This window comes from Carassius auratus, chromosome 27, assembly GCF_003368295.1.
Source record: "Carassius auratus strain Wakin chromosome 27, ASM336829v1, whole genome shotgun sequence".
Taxonomy (NCBI): domain Eukaryota; kingdom Metazoa; phylum Chordata; class Actinopteri; order Cypriniformes; family Cyprinidae; genus Carassius; species Carassius auratus.
Genome location: NC_039269.1, coordinates 18388133 through 18408193, shown reverse-complemented (window position 1 = coordinate 18408193; position 20061 = coordinate 18388133). Strand labels below are relative to the sequence as shown.

Below are 20061 nucleotides of genomic sequence, written 5' to 3'. Positions count from 1 at the left end.
ACATAAACAATAATAATATGAAGTACCAAAAAAAAAAAAATTGTCAGTTATTTCATAACTGTATTCAAATGTAAAAAAAAAAATAATGAAAAAAAAAACTAGTATAGGCAGTCACAGGCTGCTGTAAACCAGACTCATCAGATTAAATTTAACTTAAATAAGCTCTTTTAAGGTTTTTCTTAAGAAATATCAGTTGATCCGAGCAGAAATGTTAGGCAACTTCGATTGAAAAAAAGTTTTGATCGTTTGCTCACCCGGCGTCCCGCTAGCAGTGGCAGGTTCAGCTAAATCCGAGTGAGAGGAGGAGGAGGAGGAGGCGGCCGGCGTCTCCAAACTCACACCGTGTCGGCGCTTCAGGTGTGTTGTCAGATTTGTCGTGCTGCCTGTATATTTAATAGCGGCACGACATATTTTACAAATTGCATGGGTTTTATCAAGATTTCCAGCTTTCTTATAAAAGCCAAAGTGTTTCCACACACTGGATTTGTAATTACTTGGTGGAGGATGCAGCTGCTCTACCTCTGCCATGTTAATCTATGTGACTTTCTTGACACGCCCCGGTCTCTGTGGTGTTGTGAAAGGCTACGTCATCAATCAACAGTGAAGAGAGACGTGCTTGAAAAACAGTTTAGAAGGGTGAAAACAATCTAAAAATATTATTCCTTTTCAAAATAATGAAAGTATAGTTATCTACTAATAATTATAAAGAAATAAATCTGGGTTTACCGATGCAGATATGTTAGAAACGATGCATCGCGATACAAAAGCCAATTTGAATCCGATGCACACTTTTTAAACAGATGCATCGCATCTTTAACTTTTTAAGCCGATGCACCGAGCGAATCGGGGAATCTTCCCATCCCTAGTAAGCATGTAAGCTGTGTGCGTGTGTTAACACTGTTTGTCTGTGTTTGGTGGCATTTCAGTGTCACATTTAGTAAGGATGCACCTATAGGTTTTTGGCAGATTTTAACAAAAAACTATTGGCCGATTCCAATACCGATATTGGTCAATTGTGTAAAGCAGGGGTTAAAAATTTAAATTGATTGGTTCACTCTGAGCAGAGTTGGTATTTGAATGTTTCTTTTCCACCAAGTTTCTTTTCCAAGTCAGGCACGTTGGCGGGCAGCCCCGTGTTGTTGGTGCAGTGGAAAGTGCTGCTGCTGCATGTGAAGCACCCCAAGCCAAAACTTTTGGAAGATTCAACAACAGTCCTGGGAGATAAAGGTAGTCAGAGAACTTCACTCTGTAAATGGAGTGGAGAAGTTGGCAGCTCTCACAAACACTAAAGCGTGATTGAGGGCTCCGTTACTCACGTGTTCGGAGAGACAGCTGTCCTGGAGCTGCCCAGAACGGTGAATGATATTTGTTTGGAAGCATGGATGCAGACAATATAACCAGTTTTCCATCCAACTCATTTGTATTTAGGGATGTCAATATTAGATAATTTCCATGATCGATCGTCGTTTAAATTAATGATCAATTAATAACCTTAATGCTGCAAAATGCGTCTGCAGCGGTATTATTATTATGTGCAAAAGCCACTTGGAAAAAAAGCTTTCTCACCCAAATTAAAGGGGTTTTAGTATGAATAAAATGCTAGTAAATAAGTAATAATGATCTATATATATATTACCTGTTTTATATATTTAATACTTGGTCAGTTTATTGATTTGTTTGGTTAACTTTGGATACATTTTTTATATTAATACCGTGCAGTGCACAAAATTAAGATTCGAGAGATGGTTCAAGTCAGTGCTCAATAAATCATAAGTTTAGAAATGTTGTGCATCCACTTATTATTAGTGTTTCATTTTAGCATGCAAATGAAGTGGAAAACTTCAAGATATCGGCCCTAAAAATCGGCAGCACATATCGGCCATCGGCTGACCCTGACCTCTAAACATCGGCATAGGCTATAGAAAATCCCATATCAGCCGATCTCTAATTATTACCATTCTGAAACCGGTGAAAAAAAAAAATACTGGTTAAAAATTTTATTTTTAAAATGTTTTCTTTGCCTTAATAATAATAATAATAATAATAATAATAATAATAATAATAATAATGAAGGACAGCGTTTTCTTCACTCAAAAAGAAAAGAAAAAAACTTTTAAAAAAATCTTGTGCTTAGTCATAGCCAATACAGCAGCTTTTTTTTCTTCTTTTGACTAAATGTATTAAACAAAATAAAATACTGTCAACTAAGCGTTTTGAGAGAAAATTCCCAGCCTAAATTAGTAGGCTATACATTGCAATTGATTATTAGGGATGTAACGATACCATGTTTCAGAACCAATCTGATCTGATACTGAAAATTCGGAGTATCTGCCGATAACGATCCAATCCGATACCAGTGCAGGTTTTTTTTTTTTTTTTTTTTTTTAATCAATGTAGTATTGCTATACTTATCTGTGTTGAGCTGATTGCCACCCTTTTGTGTTAAAAACAATCTACTACAACTTAATTTGAATGAAAAATAACAAATCAAAAATATATATAATAATGTATGACTAAAAATACTATTATAAACTAGGTTAGTGGATAATTTAGCAGCAAAAGATACTCGAGAAAAATCATGGGTGCACAATAATTGTATAAAATCGAGTGAAACATTTTTATTTACAAATAAAAGTGAATAAGTCTACATCGGGTAAAATGTTACACATTGCTCTTTGTATTTTTGTAAAGTAAATGCATTTATATATAAATATATATTATAAAATTTAAAGATTTATTTTAAATGTATAGCACAGTAATGAAGGCAGCAACATATGACAGGTAGGACAACAAGAAAGACTATTATTGATAATCTTTCATTGGACAGTGGGGAAGATGGGAAGAGATATTGATACATAGTGCATTAAATGTATGCGTTAGTTTGAGTCTTTTCTTTTAAAAGTATTAAATCTCAGTTACTGTGCACTCTTAAAGAGAGTTTCACCATTTTGACTATAGTAACCAAACGCAACATGCAGTTTGATTGTTGAATGGAGGATGACAGACAAGACGCAGCAGGGAGAATTTCTGAATAAAGAGTTTATGTGAACTTGAATTTAATGACTTAAATATTCATCTGTACTTCACATTGATGTATGTAACAGCTTCAGATCACTTGAAATATAGTGCACAAAAATGTTTAGGTGCTTTATAATGTTTTTGTGCCTTTTGTGGGGCTCAACAATAACACAGAACATTATGCGCACAATATCGGATTTGGATCAGTTTGTCTGGCCGATACCTGATCCGGCAGAAAATGTCAGTATTGTAGCCTATACCGATCCCGAGTATCAGAATCGATGCATCCCTATTAATTATTAATATATGTTTTGTTTTACCATTATCATTCAGAAATATTGTAGGCTAAAACACTGGTATATAATGCAAAATATTTACAAACATTACAATCACAATTCCCTTCCCTCCACAACAAATCCTCTAAAGTTGTAAGCCAAAACTAATTAATTTAAAAGCTAAAATAAAGCCTATCTTTCTCATTCTGCACAAATCCAAATGTTTCCATATTCACAACGTATCTGAATGCTAAAATATTATTTATTATGTAAACCATAAGCTTTGTTCTTCACTCGCATTTTGGACATAAAACATCATCCTTTACATATGCTATATCAGCATAGTGAGGCAGTGGTTATGCTGAATGGCACAGACTGTATGGACTATTAAAATTGAGCAGTGTAACTTTTTATATATATTTAACTGTAATTTATTTTGATAATGAACGGGCTGCAATGTCAAATTAGCAAAATATGAGCGTGCATGAGTTGCTAATGCAATTCAATATTGGAACGCTTTTGCAAAAAAAGAAAGAAAACACCTTTCTTTTCCGTTCTTTCGTTTCGTTAATCTATTAATGATTTAAGTGAAATATATTTAGTGTATAGGCCTTTATAGTCCTTTTTATGTAGCATTTATTTTTTTTAATTTAAGTTTTATTTAATTAATTTCACTTAAATTTAGGCCTTATGTTTAATTGACAGTTTGTGACACAAAGTTAAACTAACTCTGGGGCATTGCCATTGCAACTTAATTTTACTCATGATGAATTTATAGCAGAGCGGGCATTTGTGACCTCATCCACCCCTTGAGAAATGCAGATAATGTTTTAGTCCTGCAGAAACAAAAGTGACATCACACTTCACTATCTCAGTATCTTTTTTTTTCCCTCTGTCTTTCGGATTTAAATACACTTACTGGTCTTTGGTTATTTCTCTTTAAATTATTACCCTGGATTGCCACCCTGACCTCTTTTCTGTCTTTTACCTCTATTTTTATTTGAATACATTCTGTGTAAATGCAGGTAGGAATTCAGAAAATTTGAATAATGTTACTTGGATTAACTCCAGAATGCATGTTTAAGCAGAACAGGAGCTTTATTCTATTTAAGATGCGTTTCGTTGTGATCATCTTAATAGCAAAGAAGAAGAAAGTTTATATACAGACAAAATAATTACCAGGGAACTACTCACCATCCATTCAAATGAATTGGGCCAATTCAAATTAACGCCCAACCGACATATCGTTTTGCCTATATAATCGGCTGATTAAACTGCCAATATGCCGCCGAAATTATTATTTTTTTCTTTTACAGAACATATAACGCAGATAAAATGCTTGAAATGGTATAATTAGTTTGTCCAGCAGAGCGCACTCCATTGTTTGCTACTGGTGACCTGGATGAAACACTTTAAAGCTTAAGTCAATGGAAAACCATTGAAACTTTGAATGGCCATATCTCCATAATGGTGCAGCGAATCCGCATCAGATTCGGGGATGCTTTCAGCTCTCTTTTGTTTTTGCTAATGGCCCAATTTAGAATGAGGCCACCCCCGCATCGATAGCCCCAGTGATTTGAGAGTGGTTAAATTCCCAGTCTGGCGCCGACTGATTTAGCGATCCCGGGGGGCAACCGACACACCATACGGTTACGTACTAGGACAGCAGCAAATACAGGCATGGAGTCATGAATCCGTTTCAATCATTTATCTGAAACCCAAATATAAATAAATTTACAGCTCACTATATCACACTCAAAGCACCCCCAAAACATATTAACATTACTAGTAGCCTGTTGATACATCTCACTGTCCTTTAAGCATGGCCATCTCGACTATCCTACCAAACATGCATGCACGTAGTGTCTCTGTCACTGTTTCAAAAGGGTGACGGCACGAAAATCCTGGAAAACATCCAAAAGATATGGTATCCACTCCTGAGAAAGTCCACGAGATCTGTGCAAAGAAAGGGATCCAAAAAGTGAGAAGAAATATGGTCCAACCATGTCCCTCGCGACAACAGAGTGCATCCGAAGCTTGTCCGTCATCCCACAGAAGTCGCGCTTCCCGAATGTTCTCCTCCACGAATTCACGCGCTATCGCGTGTGATCAAGAATGACCCAATCACAAAACATGCTGAGATGATCACTAGCCATTTGATCGTATCCAAACTCGTTGACCTGCTCATGAACTCTTTTCTATGTTTATTTAAACTCTGCTCTCCATGCAAACAAAGCATAAGAGGATTTAACATCGATAACATCTTTACCACTGTGTATTACTTATTTTTATATTATTGCCATGTTATTAATCAGACAATTAGATGACCTTATGACAAAATAAAATACAGAATCAAATCAAAATAAAATAATACAATAGAGAAATAAAATGTACATGTGGGTTCATCACACCTTCCCCCTTAAAAGGGATCTATGGGATCAAAATTTTCAGACAGGTCTATCAATAACTTTTTAACACCGAGATAGACAATCAGCAATAACATTATCTTTACCCTTAACATGCTTTATCACCATGTCATACTCTTGCAAAATTAAACTCCAGTTTAACAATCTTCTGTTTTTGTTCCTCATCTTACTCAAAAACACTATGGATTATGATCAGTATAAACAATGAGGGGTTTCTGACATGTACATAAGTAAACATCAAACTGTTGTAGTGCTAGAATCAAAGCTGATAGCTCTTTCTCGATGGTTGAATAGTTTCTTTGATGCTGATTTAACTTTTTTGAGAAATATGCCACAGGGTGCTCAACTTTGTCGCTTTCATCCTGTTGTAACAACACTGCACCAGCAGCATCATCGCTAGCATCTACGGCCACTGAAAATGGTCTATTAAAATCAGGAGACTGGAGCACAGGGTAATGACATAACATAGACTTAAGTTTGTCAAATGCCTTTTGGCAGGATTCGCTCCAGACAAACTTCTCTCTTTTCTTAAGTAAATTTGTCAGGGGTAAGCCGACATCAGCAAAGTTCTTGCAAAACTTGCGATAATATCCCACCATTTCCAAGAATCTCCTCAAGCTTTCTTATTGGTGGGAACAGGAAAGGCCAATACTGCCTGGACCTTAGCATCAACTGGAGCTACCTGACCTTGACCAATAACATGTCCCAGATAAGTTACATGAGCACATCCAAATTCACTCTTAGCCAAGTTAACTGTTAGGTTGGCTTCTGAAAATTTCTCAGTCTGCCAACATCTTGGAGATGACTTCTTTGAAGTCATGAATCATTCTTTGGAATGTGTCTGGTGAATTTTTCATTCCAAATGGGAGAACCTGATATTCATACAGCCCAGAATGTGTTACAAAAGCAGATATTTCTCTACCTCGTTCAGTTAATGGAACACACCAATAACCTTTTAACAAATCGATCTTAGTGAGGAACTTTGATTGTCCCACTTTGTCAATACAATCATCTACCCTTGGGATTGGAAAAGCATCAGTCTTGCTAACAGCGTTGACTTTTCTATAGTCTGTACAAAATCTTGTACTACCATCAGGCTTGGGTACAAGCACACACGGAGAGCTCCAATTGGAGTGTGATGGCTGAATGATGTTGTTCTCTAACTTGTAAGCCACTTCCTCTTCAGCTAGCCTACATTTCTCAGGACTCATCCTATACGGATGTTGTTTGAGTGTTTGAGCATTACCTACATCAACATCATGAACTGCTACATGAGTTCTTTTAGGAACATCAGGAAACATCTCGATGCTGAAGCACCAAGTCCATCATTTGAGCTTGTTGCCAAAGCTCTAAATGTGGCATTTTCACATCAAGGTTCTGCAGTATCTCAGAATTGGCCAATTTACAGGAAATGATTTCGGGTTTGATGGAGGGTGCCTCCTCCTGACAATCATCACCTACAGCACTTTCACCCTGGTTAACAACTGAGACAATCTGCACAGACCTATTATGGTAGGGTTTCAACATGTTGATGTGACATAACTGTCTGGCCTTTCTCCTATCTGGAGTTGTCACAATGTAATTGAGATCATTAACCTTGGAATGGATCTCATAAGGTCCATGGAATCTAGCCTGTAGGGGATTGGACTGCAGTGGGAACAAAACAAGCACTCTCTCTCCTGGCTTAAATGTTCTTGCCCTAGCCTTGCGGTCGTACCAAGTTTTCATCTTCCCTTGAGTACCCTCAAGATTCTCCTTGGCTAGTGCACAGGCTCTATTAAGTCTCTCTATGAAATTAAGGACATAATCCAACAAATTACCATGAATGTCGTTGTTAGTCCTCTGCTCACCCAGCAGGGCTAACAGTCCTCTTACCTGGTGTCCAAAAAGCAGCTCAAAAGGGCTGAAACCCAGAGACTCTTGGATCGACTCTCTAGCCGCAAACAACAACAAATGAACACCTTAATCCCAATCCTTCTCATTCCCAAAGCAGTATGTCCGAATCATGGTTTTCAGGGTGGAATAAAATCTTTCTAAAGCACCTTGGCTCTCAGGATGATATGCACTGGATGTAATCTGCTTGATTCCCAACTGGTAAACAACCTGCTGGAATAATCCGGAGGTAAAATTACTACACTGATCCGATTGTATCTCTTTTGGCAGCCCAAACAAAGTGAAAAACTTTATCAAGGCCCTAGAAACGGTGGCTGCTTTAATATTTCTGAGTGGAATTGCTTCAGGGAACCTTGTTGAAGCACACATGATAGTCACCATGTACTCATTTCCAGTTCTTGTCCTGGGTAAAGGCCCCACACAATCCACAATAACCCTTGAGAAAGGCTCACCAAAGGTTAGGTTACACCATAGGTTTCAATTGTGCCACAGGAGGGTCAAACTGGTGTTTACCCACCACCTGACAAGTGTGGCATGTGCGACAGAAGTTTGCAACATCTTTGCGCAAACCTGGCCAGAAGAATTGCTTCATGATCTTGTTAACAGTCTTGTTAACACCAAGATGACCACCTAGAGGTAAGTTATGCGCCATGGTATGTCCTTCCTATAAACTTTAGGTACAACAACTTGGTTAATAACTGCCCAATCTTCATTGGCAGGAATATCAGGAGGACGCCATTTCCGCATCAAAACCCCGTCTTTCAGGTAAAACCCAACTGGCACTTTGACAATTTCCTCATCAGGAAGAGCTTTTTCTCTCAATTCAGCAATCTCAGGATCACTGCTTTGCTCAGTGATTAATTGCTTTCTTGACAAAGATAAACCATCAGACACATGCAAATCATTTCCAACTTCTTGTGGCAAACTAATAACGTAGTGATCAAAGACTGCTCCAAGAAAAGTATCTGACAACTCATTAAAACATGAACTCTTACTAGAGCCACTATCTAACCCATGACCTGAACGATCAAGGTCATGCTTCAGCAATGTGCTAGATTGTACCGAGTTCTCCTCTTCTCCTGCCTGGTTGGCCATAGCTCGAGTCACTGCACATGAAGGGAAAAACTCCAAGTCTAACTTAGAATCATCTTCAATGCTTGGCTTAGAGGTCAACTGAACAGAGGGAACGACTTTTCCACCAGCTAAGTCATTGCCGAGTAAAAGAGATATCCCTTTGACATGGAGACTGGACATAAGCCCCACTTTAACTTGTCCTGTTACTAAGTCTGACTTCAGAAACACGGAGTGCAAAGGTACGGTCACAATTTTCCCCTCAATACCCTGAACAAGAATAAAGTCCCCTATCGCCTTGTCTTCAGTTCCACAGGAGGGCAATGCCTCTTTTAACAAAAGCGATTGGGAAGCCCCAGTATCACAGAGAATTCGAATGGGTTGAGAAGGAGAATTTTCACTTGGAGAAACAAATCCCTTTGACACGAAAGGAAGGAACTCTTCCCTCAGAAGATCAGACGACTCAGCCTTTTTAGCATCATAAGGACAAAATGATTCACGTGAACCAAACTCAATAGGCATTTCTGTGACAGACTTCACCAAAGCATTAGGCGAGGGCCCCTTTTCTCTCTTTCTTTGAAGAATTAGGCACTCCGACAAGACATGACCTGGTTTCTTGCAATAATGACACGTAGGACCCGTAGGTGCCTCCTTCTTGGTATCACCAAACTTTTTCTTAACATCAGCACTTCTGTCTTTAACCTCTGTGGTCTGGGCTGAATTAAATTTTCCACTACTCTTTTTAGGTGGATATGGCCTGTCATGAGATCCAAACTTAGACTTATGAGTGAGTGAATACTCCTCTGCCAACTTAGCAGCTTCATGTAGTGTGGATGCGTCTTTCTCATCCAGGTAAGACTTAATATCATCCTTAACACACCGCTTAAATTCTTCAACCAACATCAAGTCTTTCAATTTCTTGAAATCACTATTGACTGCTCTAGATGTACACCAACGCTCAAAGTACACCTCCTTATCATGAGCAAATTCAACATATGTCTGACTATCAATCTTTCTGAGACTCCTAAATTTCTGTCTGTAAGCTTCCGGAACCAACTCGTAAGCTGACAAAATAGCTTGCTTAACCACATCATAGTTCGAAGCATCATCAACAGACAAAGCTGAATAAGCTTGTTGAGCTTTTCCTTTTATAACACTTTGCAGCATCAAAGACCAATACTCAATGGGCCACTTCAAACTCTCAGCCACTTTTTCAAAATGCTGGAAATTTTTGTCAACCTCCAGCTCATCAAAAGGAGGAACTAACCTCACTTCTCTGCTAGCACTGAATTCGTTTGTATTTAATGGATCTGCTTTTCCTAGCTTTGCTGACTGAAGCTGTTTTTCTGTTTTTTTTTTCTCTTTCCAGCTCTATTCTTTCTCTTTCAATCAGCATCCTTTCCTTTTCCATTCGTTCCTGTCTTTCTCTTTCTCTATCTTCTCTGTCTCTTTCCAATTTCAATTTATCTAGTTCAAACTGTCTTTCTTTTTCTCTCTCATCAGCACGTTCTTTTTCTCTTTCTCTCTCCAACTGAATCAGTCATATTTTTAACTCTATGTCTGAGCCACTTTTAGGTTGAGGCTCCACATCAGATGCTCCAAATTGAGCCAAGTCTTCACTTGTAAAAACACCCTCATCATGATAATGTTGTGCTATCACTTGTACATTCATTTTTTTTTCTGTATCTTACATTCAAACCAGCTAATTTTAGCATCTTAGCAACTTCCAATAAATCAGTTTTTCTCAATTGCTGCAGACCCTTAACAGTAGGTAATTCCAAAAACTCTTTTACTGCTGCTGCCATAATTACGAGAGGGACAAAAAACAATCACTTGGATTCAATAAATGCTAACTTAATGCAAATGACTCGTCAAAATGGTAAATATCCCGGACCCAGCCCCCAATTTTTGTTACGTACTAGGACAGCAGCAAATACAGGCATGGAGTCATGAATCCGTTTCAAGCATTTATCTGAAACCCATTTGAAATAAATTTACAGCTCACTATATCACAGTCGTTTTTTTATCTCAAACAAAAAAAAAGGTTCACATTCAAAGCACCCCCAAAACATATTAACATTACTGGTAGCCTGTTGATACATCTCACTGTCCTTTAAGCATGGCCATCTCGACTATCCTACCACACATGCATGCACGTAGTGTCTCTGTCACTGTTTCAAAAGGGTGACGGCGCAAAAATCCTGGAAAACATCCAAAAGATATGGTATCCACTCCCGAGAAAGTCCACGAGATCTGTGCAAAGAAAGGGATCTAAAAAGTGAGAAGAAATATGGTCCAACCATGTCCCTCGCGACAACGGACTGCATCCGAAGCTTGTTCGTCATCCCACAGAAGTCGCGCTTCCCGAATGTTCTCCTCCGCGAATTCACGCGCTATCGCGTGTGAACAAGAATGACCCAATCACAAAACATGCTGAGATGGTCACTAGCCATTTGACCATATCCAAACTCGTTGACCTGCTCATGAACTCTTTTCTATGTTTATTTAAACTCTGCTCTCCATGCAAACAAAGCATAAGAGGATTAAACATCGATAACATCTTTACCACTGTGTATTACTTATTTTATGTTATTGCCATGTACTTAATCAGACAAATAGATGACCTTATGACAATAAAATACAGAATCAAATCAAAATAAAACAATACAATAGAGAAATAAAATGTACATGTGGGTTCATAACACTACCAATATCGGCCGATAAATGTACATTTTTCTTTTATCATTATCAAACCAATAAGAGAATTTGGTCGATATCTTAGAGCCGATAAATAATGCATTATTTCCTGCAGAGACACTTCAGATGCGCACTGTTCACCATGATGATCTTAAATTGCTTGAAATATCATTGGGAACACTTCGAAAAGGAAAATACAGTGAACTGCAACATTTGCAGGACAAGCGTGCCATGCTCCGCGGATTAATTGCTAAATTTAACCATAATAAAGTAAGTTTATAATTGTTTTATACACACGGAAGTGAATTGTAACCAATTAAAGAGAGAAAATACGAAAGGGAACTTTGTTACTCGCGCGCTGTTCTCTAGGCTTACAGCCGCACACACATGAAGACGCAAATGCCTTTCAGACGGCGCACGAACCCCGAACTGAATCCTCTTCTGAATCCTCTGAACAGACACGTACACATAAAATTATGACAAAATACCCATCTCGACAATAAATCAGGTAAATGCAGTCATTTTTGTTTCAAATGAATGAACACAGCTGAGAATTAAATGGGATGTGATGTTTATCATTATATGGCATCTGTGCATCAGGTCTTAAAGGGAAATTTGTATTTGGATACTACCAGCCTTATTTTATTCGTAACATATTGTGTTGTATTTATCTATGCTTGAAAATTTGTTTATTTGTTCTTATTTTTACTGGCTGTTGTCTTGTATCTTTAATCATGTTTAAACTTGCTTAGTTAATCTAGTAGTATTTGCTGTGGTATTGAAGTACTTTGCTTTAAGTAATAAATGGAAAGCAAGTTAAATTGAAATATTTTTCTGTTCTTGCTGATCCGAAAAATTGGCATACATAAAAATGTAAGCCAAGATTTAAAAAAAGAGCTTTAAGAGTATTATGTATAGACTAACATTTTGTCACACCAGGGGCGTGTGTAGCCATCATTTCAGGATTGACAGAAATGTCAAATACAATCATTTTATGTATGTCGCCTATGTATTATTATAATTATTAGAAATGTTTAAAACTTTTTTTTTTTTCAAGGAATTCTCTTCTTTTTTATTACTTTTAATTAGCTGTAAGAAATCATTACACTGTTGGACAATAATCAATCATTTGTAATGATATTTTTTCCTAATGACAATCCTGTGACAGTCTCAAGCGGTAATACTGGAGCGCATCAAGGACAGATCAGAGGCACGATTCACGAACACTCTTCAAGGTCTCCATTAATTTGTGCGTGTAGTAATTTAATGTGTATATATTTTGAAAGCACTGAATCACTATAGAAATTGCGATTCATTCAATTCTTAGCATTTTGAATCGATTACTGTCCGAGATTGGTGATTCACGATTCAAAAATCATGTTTAAAGATTGATGCATATGAATGGTCAGGCTTTGTAATCAATGCATTGAGAAAACGAGTGAGTCATTACACAATATAATAGTATAAGCCTGTAATTGTTCCTGTAGCTCAATTGGTAGAGCATTGCCTTATCAAGCGCATGGTTGGGGGTTTGATTCCCCGGGAACACATGATAGGTAAAAATGTATAGCCTGAATGCACTGTAAGTCGCTTTGGATAAAAGCGTCTGCTAAAAGCATAAATTTAATTTAATTTTAATTTCAGCCTAGAGATAGCACAAAAATGAAAGAGCAGCACTTCTTGATGAGTACTTAGATGTCAGTGTGTCTTTATATGAAATCCAGGCTTGTAAATGAAAGCACAAAACACAGGAAAGCACTGGCGGTGTAAATGAACAAAACAATGCAAAAATACATTGAATACATCAATTCTGAAAGGGGAACTTGTTTCTTTTGCCATGCCACTTGATACACTATACATGCTCAGTTCGAACAAATCCTAGTGGATAAAATAAAGTATTGCTCTACATTATTTCCATCAGAATAATGTTTCTCTTTGAAATACTGTACAGAAGTTATGAGACAAATGTGTTTCATGAAGGTCTTGTACATCTTGAAAGCTGAAGAATTTAGCTGCATATTCAGTATCGCTTACAAAGCTGCATTGTAAAGAATCATGTGATTTGTTATTAAACAGAAGCACGTGTTGTCTTTTAAGCCATGTTCAAGCATGTCTTTTGTCTGTATGACATTTCCAGATGATCTTTAATAGTAGATCCAGTTACTGTTACTGCTGTTGTCCATCAGTAAAGGTGTTAGGAATCACTCACTGAACTTGAGAGAAGACTTGATTATGGCTTTTTTATCTGCAGGATTTCATACTTTGTTGTTATATTTGTAATGTTAAAAATGATTTTTGTTGGAGTAAGTGTAAAGTACAGTATCTTCTAGGCCTGGAATATGGATGATACCAGGTGTCATTCAAATACCACTGGGTACAAGCACTTTAGTGTGACTGCTTCCCTCTGGTGGTTCATTAGAGTACCGCAGCCTGGGAAAAAAGTGATCCAGCTGAACAGTGCATACAAAAAACAAAAACAAAATTATAAATATATGAACTGACTATATACTGTACTTCCAACGTCTCATGAGTTTAATGACGTTATCTCGAATTTCATTAATCAGATTTGACTACTTGTGCTTTTTGACATAGACCTTGATTGAATCCTGCAGGCAGACATGAGAGTGAGGGTGGATTTGTCTTCTCCATGTGGTGCTACATTTGGAGGTGTAGTGTGACCTTGGCTCATCCGGTCTGAATCTGCAAAGCTGTTGTGCTAACTACAGGTGACCAAATGCAAAGAGAAAGAATTGTTCCTTGATGACACCTCCATTGCTTTTTTTTTACAGTTTAAATTATTTAATCTTGAAATCATTTACTCACCCTCATGTTGTTCCAAAGCCATAAGGCATTGTTTATATTCTGAACACAAATGAAGATATTTTTAATATTGTTTTAATTTTTATCCATTCCTTCATTTCAAGCTTCTAAAATATCATAAAAATATTGTAAAAGTAATCCATATTAATGAAGTGGTTTATTCCAAGTCTGAACAGATTTAATTATGCTTGTATATATACACATTGATCAATGCACATGGACAGTGCACTTATATTACAGTACATGAAAGCTGAAATGTTACTGCTTGATGAATAGGACCCAATTAGTTTTGTTCTTGTCTGAAGTCTCATATTTCATATATTTTCAATTTTGGATGAACTATCTCTTTAAATCAAGTCCTTTTTCATCTGTGTGCAGTGCAGTATATGATAAATTAGTTTACAGTATATCGATAAAGGTTGTCATTTTGTATAGCACTGTTCACAGTCCATGCATTTTTATTAGGGCTGGGCGATATGGGCAAAAATGAATATCTCTGTATTTTTTGGCCAATTTGTGAAATACATTATATATATATATCGGTATTTTCGTTTTTCTGTATTTGGATTAAAAACATCTGTACTAATATATATATATATTAGGGGTGTAACGATACGCGTATTCATATCGAACCGTTCGGTACGAGGCTTTCGGTTCGGTACGCGGTACGCATTATGTACCGAATGGTTCGTTAGACTAATGAATTATATATATATATATATATATATATATATATATATATATATATATATATATATATATATATATATATATATATATATTAGGGGTGTAACGATACGCGTATTCGTATTGAACCGTTCGGTACGACGCTTTCGGTTCGGTACGCGGTACGCATTATGTATACCGAACGGTTCGTTGGAGTAATTAATTATATTTGAAAAAAAAAAAAAAGAGAGAGAAAGAAATATAATGATATGCGTTCAACAAGGTAGCCCAATAACCCAAACAACGTAACAGGCAACGCCCCTGACACTCCCGAAGAAGAAAAAAACACCATCTTATATGTTTATGTTAGGCTACTCAGCAGGCGCTCGCTCACTCAGTACACGCTGAAGGCTCGTTGCAAAATAGCCAATGCGTTTAACAGACTAGAAATGAGAAGATCCTCCAATAACCAACAGGTCTGGTGTTTGGGTGCACTTTGGATTCCCTTTAAGCTATAATGGTGATGGCAAGAGAGTGGTGGATAAATAAACAACGGTATGTCGCATCTGCAACATGACAGGGTACACCAGCGGGATTAAAAAAAAAAAAAAAAAAAACCCGCGGGAATATCTGGGATATATGCGTCAGTACTATCTGGGAAAAGACGAAAAAAAGGAGAAACATGCACGCAGCAAACTATCCCTGCAGCATTTAGACACTATAGCTTACAGGGAATCCAACCCAAACACCAGACCTGTTGGTTATTTTAGGATCTTATATTTCTGGTCTGTTAAATGCATTAGACATTTTGCAACGAGCCTTCAGCGCGTGCTGAGTGAGCGAGCGCCTTAGGGGCCGTTCACATATCGTGCCTAAAAACGCATGGAAAACACTAAGCGCGTCTTTCTCCTGAGGCGTCTGTCTTTGCTAAGCAACAATGACGTGCTCTCTCCATGAGACGCGGAAATTTCAGCGAAGGATAAATGGATTTGCAGCTCTAAAAATCGCTTGCAGTAGCTCTGCTACTGAATTTATTTCAAAATTGCAATCCATATACAACTATGATCAGCTGTTCCTTCATCTTGGCTGAGCTCTCAACGTTGTTACGGGAAAGGATGAAGCTGATTGGTTGGTTCTTGTCACATGACCCGCGGTGCGCTTGCGGCATTCTGAAAAGTTGAGATGTTTTTACATTTTGCTGTATCTAAAACGTATCGAACCGAACCAAACCGAACCGTGACATCAGTGTATCGTATCGAACCGAACCGTGAATTTTGTGAACCGTTACACCCCTAATATATATATATATATATATATATATATATATAAAAAAGTGAAATATACTGCTACATGACAATAGGGTACACCAGCGGGGAATAAAAAAAAACAAAAAAAAAAAAACAACAACAACAACAGCGGAAATACTTGAAACATGTCAACTCATTTACGCCGACATAACTTTAGTGTGTCAGTATCTGGGAAAAGACGAAAAAAAGGAGAAACATACACGCAACAAACTATCCCCGCAGCATTTAGACAGACATTTCCAACTGACTCAAACAGGGCAAAAGACATCAACGCGACGATTGGTAGGCTACGTTTGCGTTACATTTACATTAGAGCCGTGGATATGAGACCTTACTATTTACCATTCATTTTGTCATCACCATTATAGCTTACAGGGAATCCAAAGTGCTCCCAAACACCAGATCTGTTGGTTATTGGAGGATCTTCTATTTCTGGTCTGTTAAATGCATTAGGCATTTTGCAACGAGCCTTTAGCGTGTGCTGAGTGAGTGAGCGCCTTAGGGGCCGTTCACATATCGCGCCTAAAACGTGTGGAAAACTCTAGGCGTGTCTTTCTCCTCCTTTCCAAAGCGCTCGGGCTGAAGCGCCCCTGAGGCATCTGCCTTTGCTAATCAACAATGACGTGCTCTCTCCATAAAGACGCAGAAATTTCAGCAAAGGATAAATGGATTTGCAGCTCTAAAAATCGCTTGCAGTAGGCTAGCTCTGCTACTAAATTTATTTCAAAATTGCAATCCATATACAACTATGATCAGCTGTTCCTTCATCTTGGCTGAGCTTTCAACGTTGTTATGGGAAAGGATGAAGCTGATTGGTTTGTTCTTGTCACATGATCCGCGGTGCGCTTGCGGCATTCTGAAAAGTTGAGATGTTTTACATTTTGCTTTATCTAAAACGTACCGAACCGTACCGAACCGAACCGCGACATCAGTGTATCGTATCGAACCGAACCGTGAATTTTGTGAACCGTTACACCCCTAATATATATATATATATATATATATATATATTAAGTTAAATTCACGAAACTAAAAAAGAAAATAAATGAGAACAAAAGCACAGAGTTGCGTTAGGCTATTTTGATTACCCCATTAACAGTCAGTGCTATTGCTATCATAAAGACTTACCTGTAGGGTTTACAATTCTACGTCACATTTATTGTACAAACTATAAATATTTCAGCGAAATTGTATATTTTAGTCAGAATTATTGCGCTCCTATTTAATTGAGCTCTGTCTGTTTGGCATGCATGCGCGTGGTGGTGCTCTTTCTAAATTAAGTCTGTCTGTGAAGTTTAGCGGAGGATACCAAAGCAAAAGACTCATGCACTTCTGACTGAAAAATGTTAAAATTTCCATGGCATTCTAACATTTACAGATGGAGAATATACTTGTGAAATTAAGTTATTCATTCAGGAAGATGGCACATCTCAAAAACATTAAACAGCGCAAGTAGCCTAATGTCTCTGTCAGCACCACACACAGCCTTTCTGTCAGAGCATATGATAGGCCCAGCCGCTTAAACTAATATGCAAAACGAAATTATAAATTGTCTTACCAGATTTTGAAGGCCTTAATATGAATCTTGTCACATGTTTAGAACAAATTGGAATATGCACTTTCTCCACTGCAGCTCAGTCTGTGTCGTCCGCTATATTTTAATATGCACTAGTATCAAATTACTGCATATCGATATAAATGGTATTGCCTCATATCGAATTGCTTGTAAAGTCAAAACTCAATATTTTTATACCTGCTTTACATAAAATATTGCCTTGATACCCCCCTATGGAAAGAACTCCTAAAATGAATTAACCAGACCGTTACGGCACCGACAGTGTCTACAGTGCACAGCTGGTTTAAGTGTTCAGCCAAATATCTGAGCTCGGTCACAGGGACCCGCATTTTCTCCTTATTCACAGCTGTGCTAGTATAACCATTTTTTTTTTTCATTCTCTTAAATAAAGCTCCTTTTTTCGATAAGTCTCAGGAACATTCCTGCTGCATTAGCTGCTTGGTCTTAAACAGCGTTGGAAATTCTTTGTGTCGGGCAGTAATTGGAGGCAGACTGTTCATGACACGCAGGGCCCTGTTTTACTGCCTCTGTCCCTGCTCACCTCATCTTCCCTCTTTCTCTAGGGGGAAAAAAATCAAAACACATGCCTCCACCGACATTGTACATTCTGTTTATCACTCAAAATGCCGCACGTCTGGTTTAGTCTGTAGGCTTGATGAATCAGTGGGGAATAAGGGAGGGGAAGGGACGTAAATAAAACATGCTTTATCCTGCTAGGGGTGATGAAGCCAAAATGTCCCCTTTTCATTTAGAGGAGACTGAGGAAGAGGAAGGGGACACATTTTGAATGCGTTTGTTTACAAGAAGTCGAGATAACATTTGTAGAGTGATTGAGGAAGGATAATGCCGCAATCCAAATAAAGAAGGAAAAGTCAGGTCATGTGGGAGTTTAGAGCAGAGTTGGAGAGAGAGAGTGAATATAAAAGAAAGATGTGGTGAGAGTCAGAGATAGGAGGGGATATGGTGCTGTGCAGGAGGGGGATTTGTTAAGAGCCCAACATATGGGAGGAACACAGGAAATGAGCTCTCCATCCTGCAGTTAAATCTGACCTTTTGGCTCATGATCAAATGCTCCTCCATCCGAATACCATAGAGTCTCTGTCCCGGGCACAGGCTGATGGAGAGAGAGAGAGAGAGGAGGGAGGGAAAGAAAGAAAAGGAGCACTTCCCCAGAGTCTGTTTGTGAGTTGCAGGAATTACACAGTCATGCAGTAGGGGGAGAGAGAGTCCTAGACGCTCCTCCTGCTCCAGAATAACACGGCCCCTCTGACACAAACATGCACGCACTGACCAAAAAAAAAAAAAAAAACCATCTCAGCAGACCCCAGAAGCACTAAGGGACAATGTTGTCTGGACATTGCAGCTCTTCTGGTTCTCTTATCACTTCCACTGTGGCTGTCATCTGAGCGAGGGAATTGGGAATAGAAGAAACTGTTCTATTAATAGCTGGCCGTTGGACTGAGCGGATGGATAGAGGAATGGAAAACTGAGGAAAATGACTCAAACACATTCTGAAAAATCTTTTTCAGACATACAACAAGGAGGACATCACCTCACAGTTCTTGTGAATCTCTTCAGTGCACGCAGTGTGAACTTTGTTTTGGGATGTTCTAACTAAGCTGCCAAGTGAACATTTCCCTTTGGCAGACCTCCCTCTCTGGTGTTTTCTCGCCTTGCCCTGTACAGTCCTCCACATACAAGTTCTCCATGCTAGTGCTGAGCTTTGGTTAAAGGAGCTTAATGTGGATTGCCAAGCGATGGAATGTAGTACGTCAGCTGTACAAGTTCAGGAAACTTTCCAACTGAGGAGACCTTCACAGTTCTGGAGCTGTCTCTCTATCTCAAACCCTGTTTTCCAGCAAAAGAGTCTCAGACGATTAGGCTGAACTTGTCTTTTTGTGGATTTTCTCTTAGAACTCAATATGCGTCGTTTTGACAAGCTCAAAAAATCATTTCCATTTCTTGCTCATTTTCATGTCTACAGAGTAAGTCTGCTTTTCATTCTCTTGAGCAGCGCATGCTAGGTTTTGGTATGAGGAATAGAGCTGGGAATTTAAGGACGGACTTGTGCTTGAGCATATGTGTGTGTGCTGGTTCATGTTAGCATCTGTGTTGGTGTGAAACCGCACCATGCTTTTATACACGTGTTAGAGCTTAGCTGTGTTCATGGATATCATCAGACCATACCAGAGCCTGACCCTAACAATACATGAAACCTTCACAGTGCATAACTTGAGAGCATCATGTCTAACAATGTATTTCTCACACATTGTCAGAAGTCAGGTGATTTGCCATTTATATAGTATTATGTT

At 38.2% G+C, this 20061-nt stretch overlaps 1 protein-coding gene across 5 annotated transcripts in view; it reads left to right on the top strand.

Annotated features, from left to right (window-relative positions):
- The window catches only part of tnk2b (tyrosine kinase, non-receptor, 2b), a 155572-nt gene that overhangs the window by 72527 nt on the left and 62984 nt on the right, over window positions 1-20061 (top strand). For 2 of the 5 annotated variants that reach the window (XM_026206348.1, XM_026206352.1), the window contains exon 1: window positions 18338-19734. The exons of 2 other annotated variants lie outside the window; for them this stretch is intronic. In XM_026206348.1, coding sequence (XP_026062133.1) covers window positions 19672-19734 — 63 coding nt within the window. In that variant the 5' untranslated portion in view covers window positions 18338-19671. Of the gene's footprint in view, window positions 1-18337; window positions 19735-20061 lie in introns of those variants that run through there. One more of the 5 variants, XM_026206351.1, reaches the window with a different exon arrangement.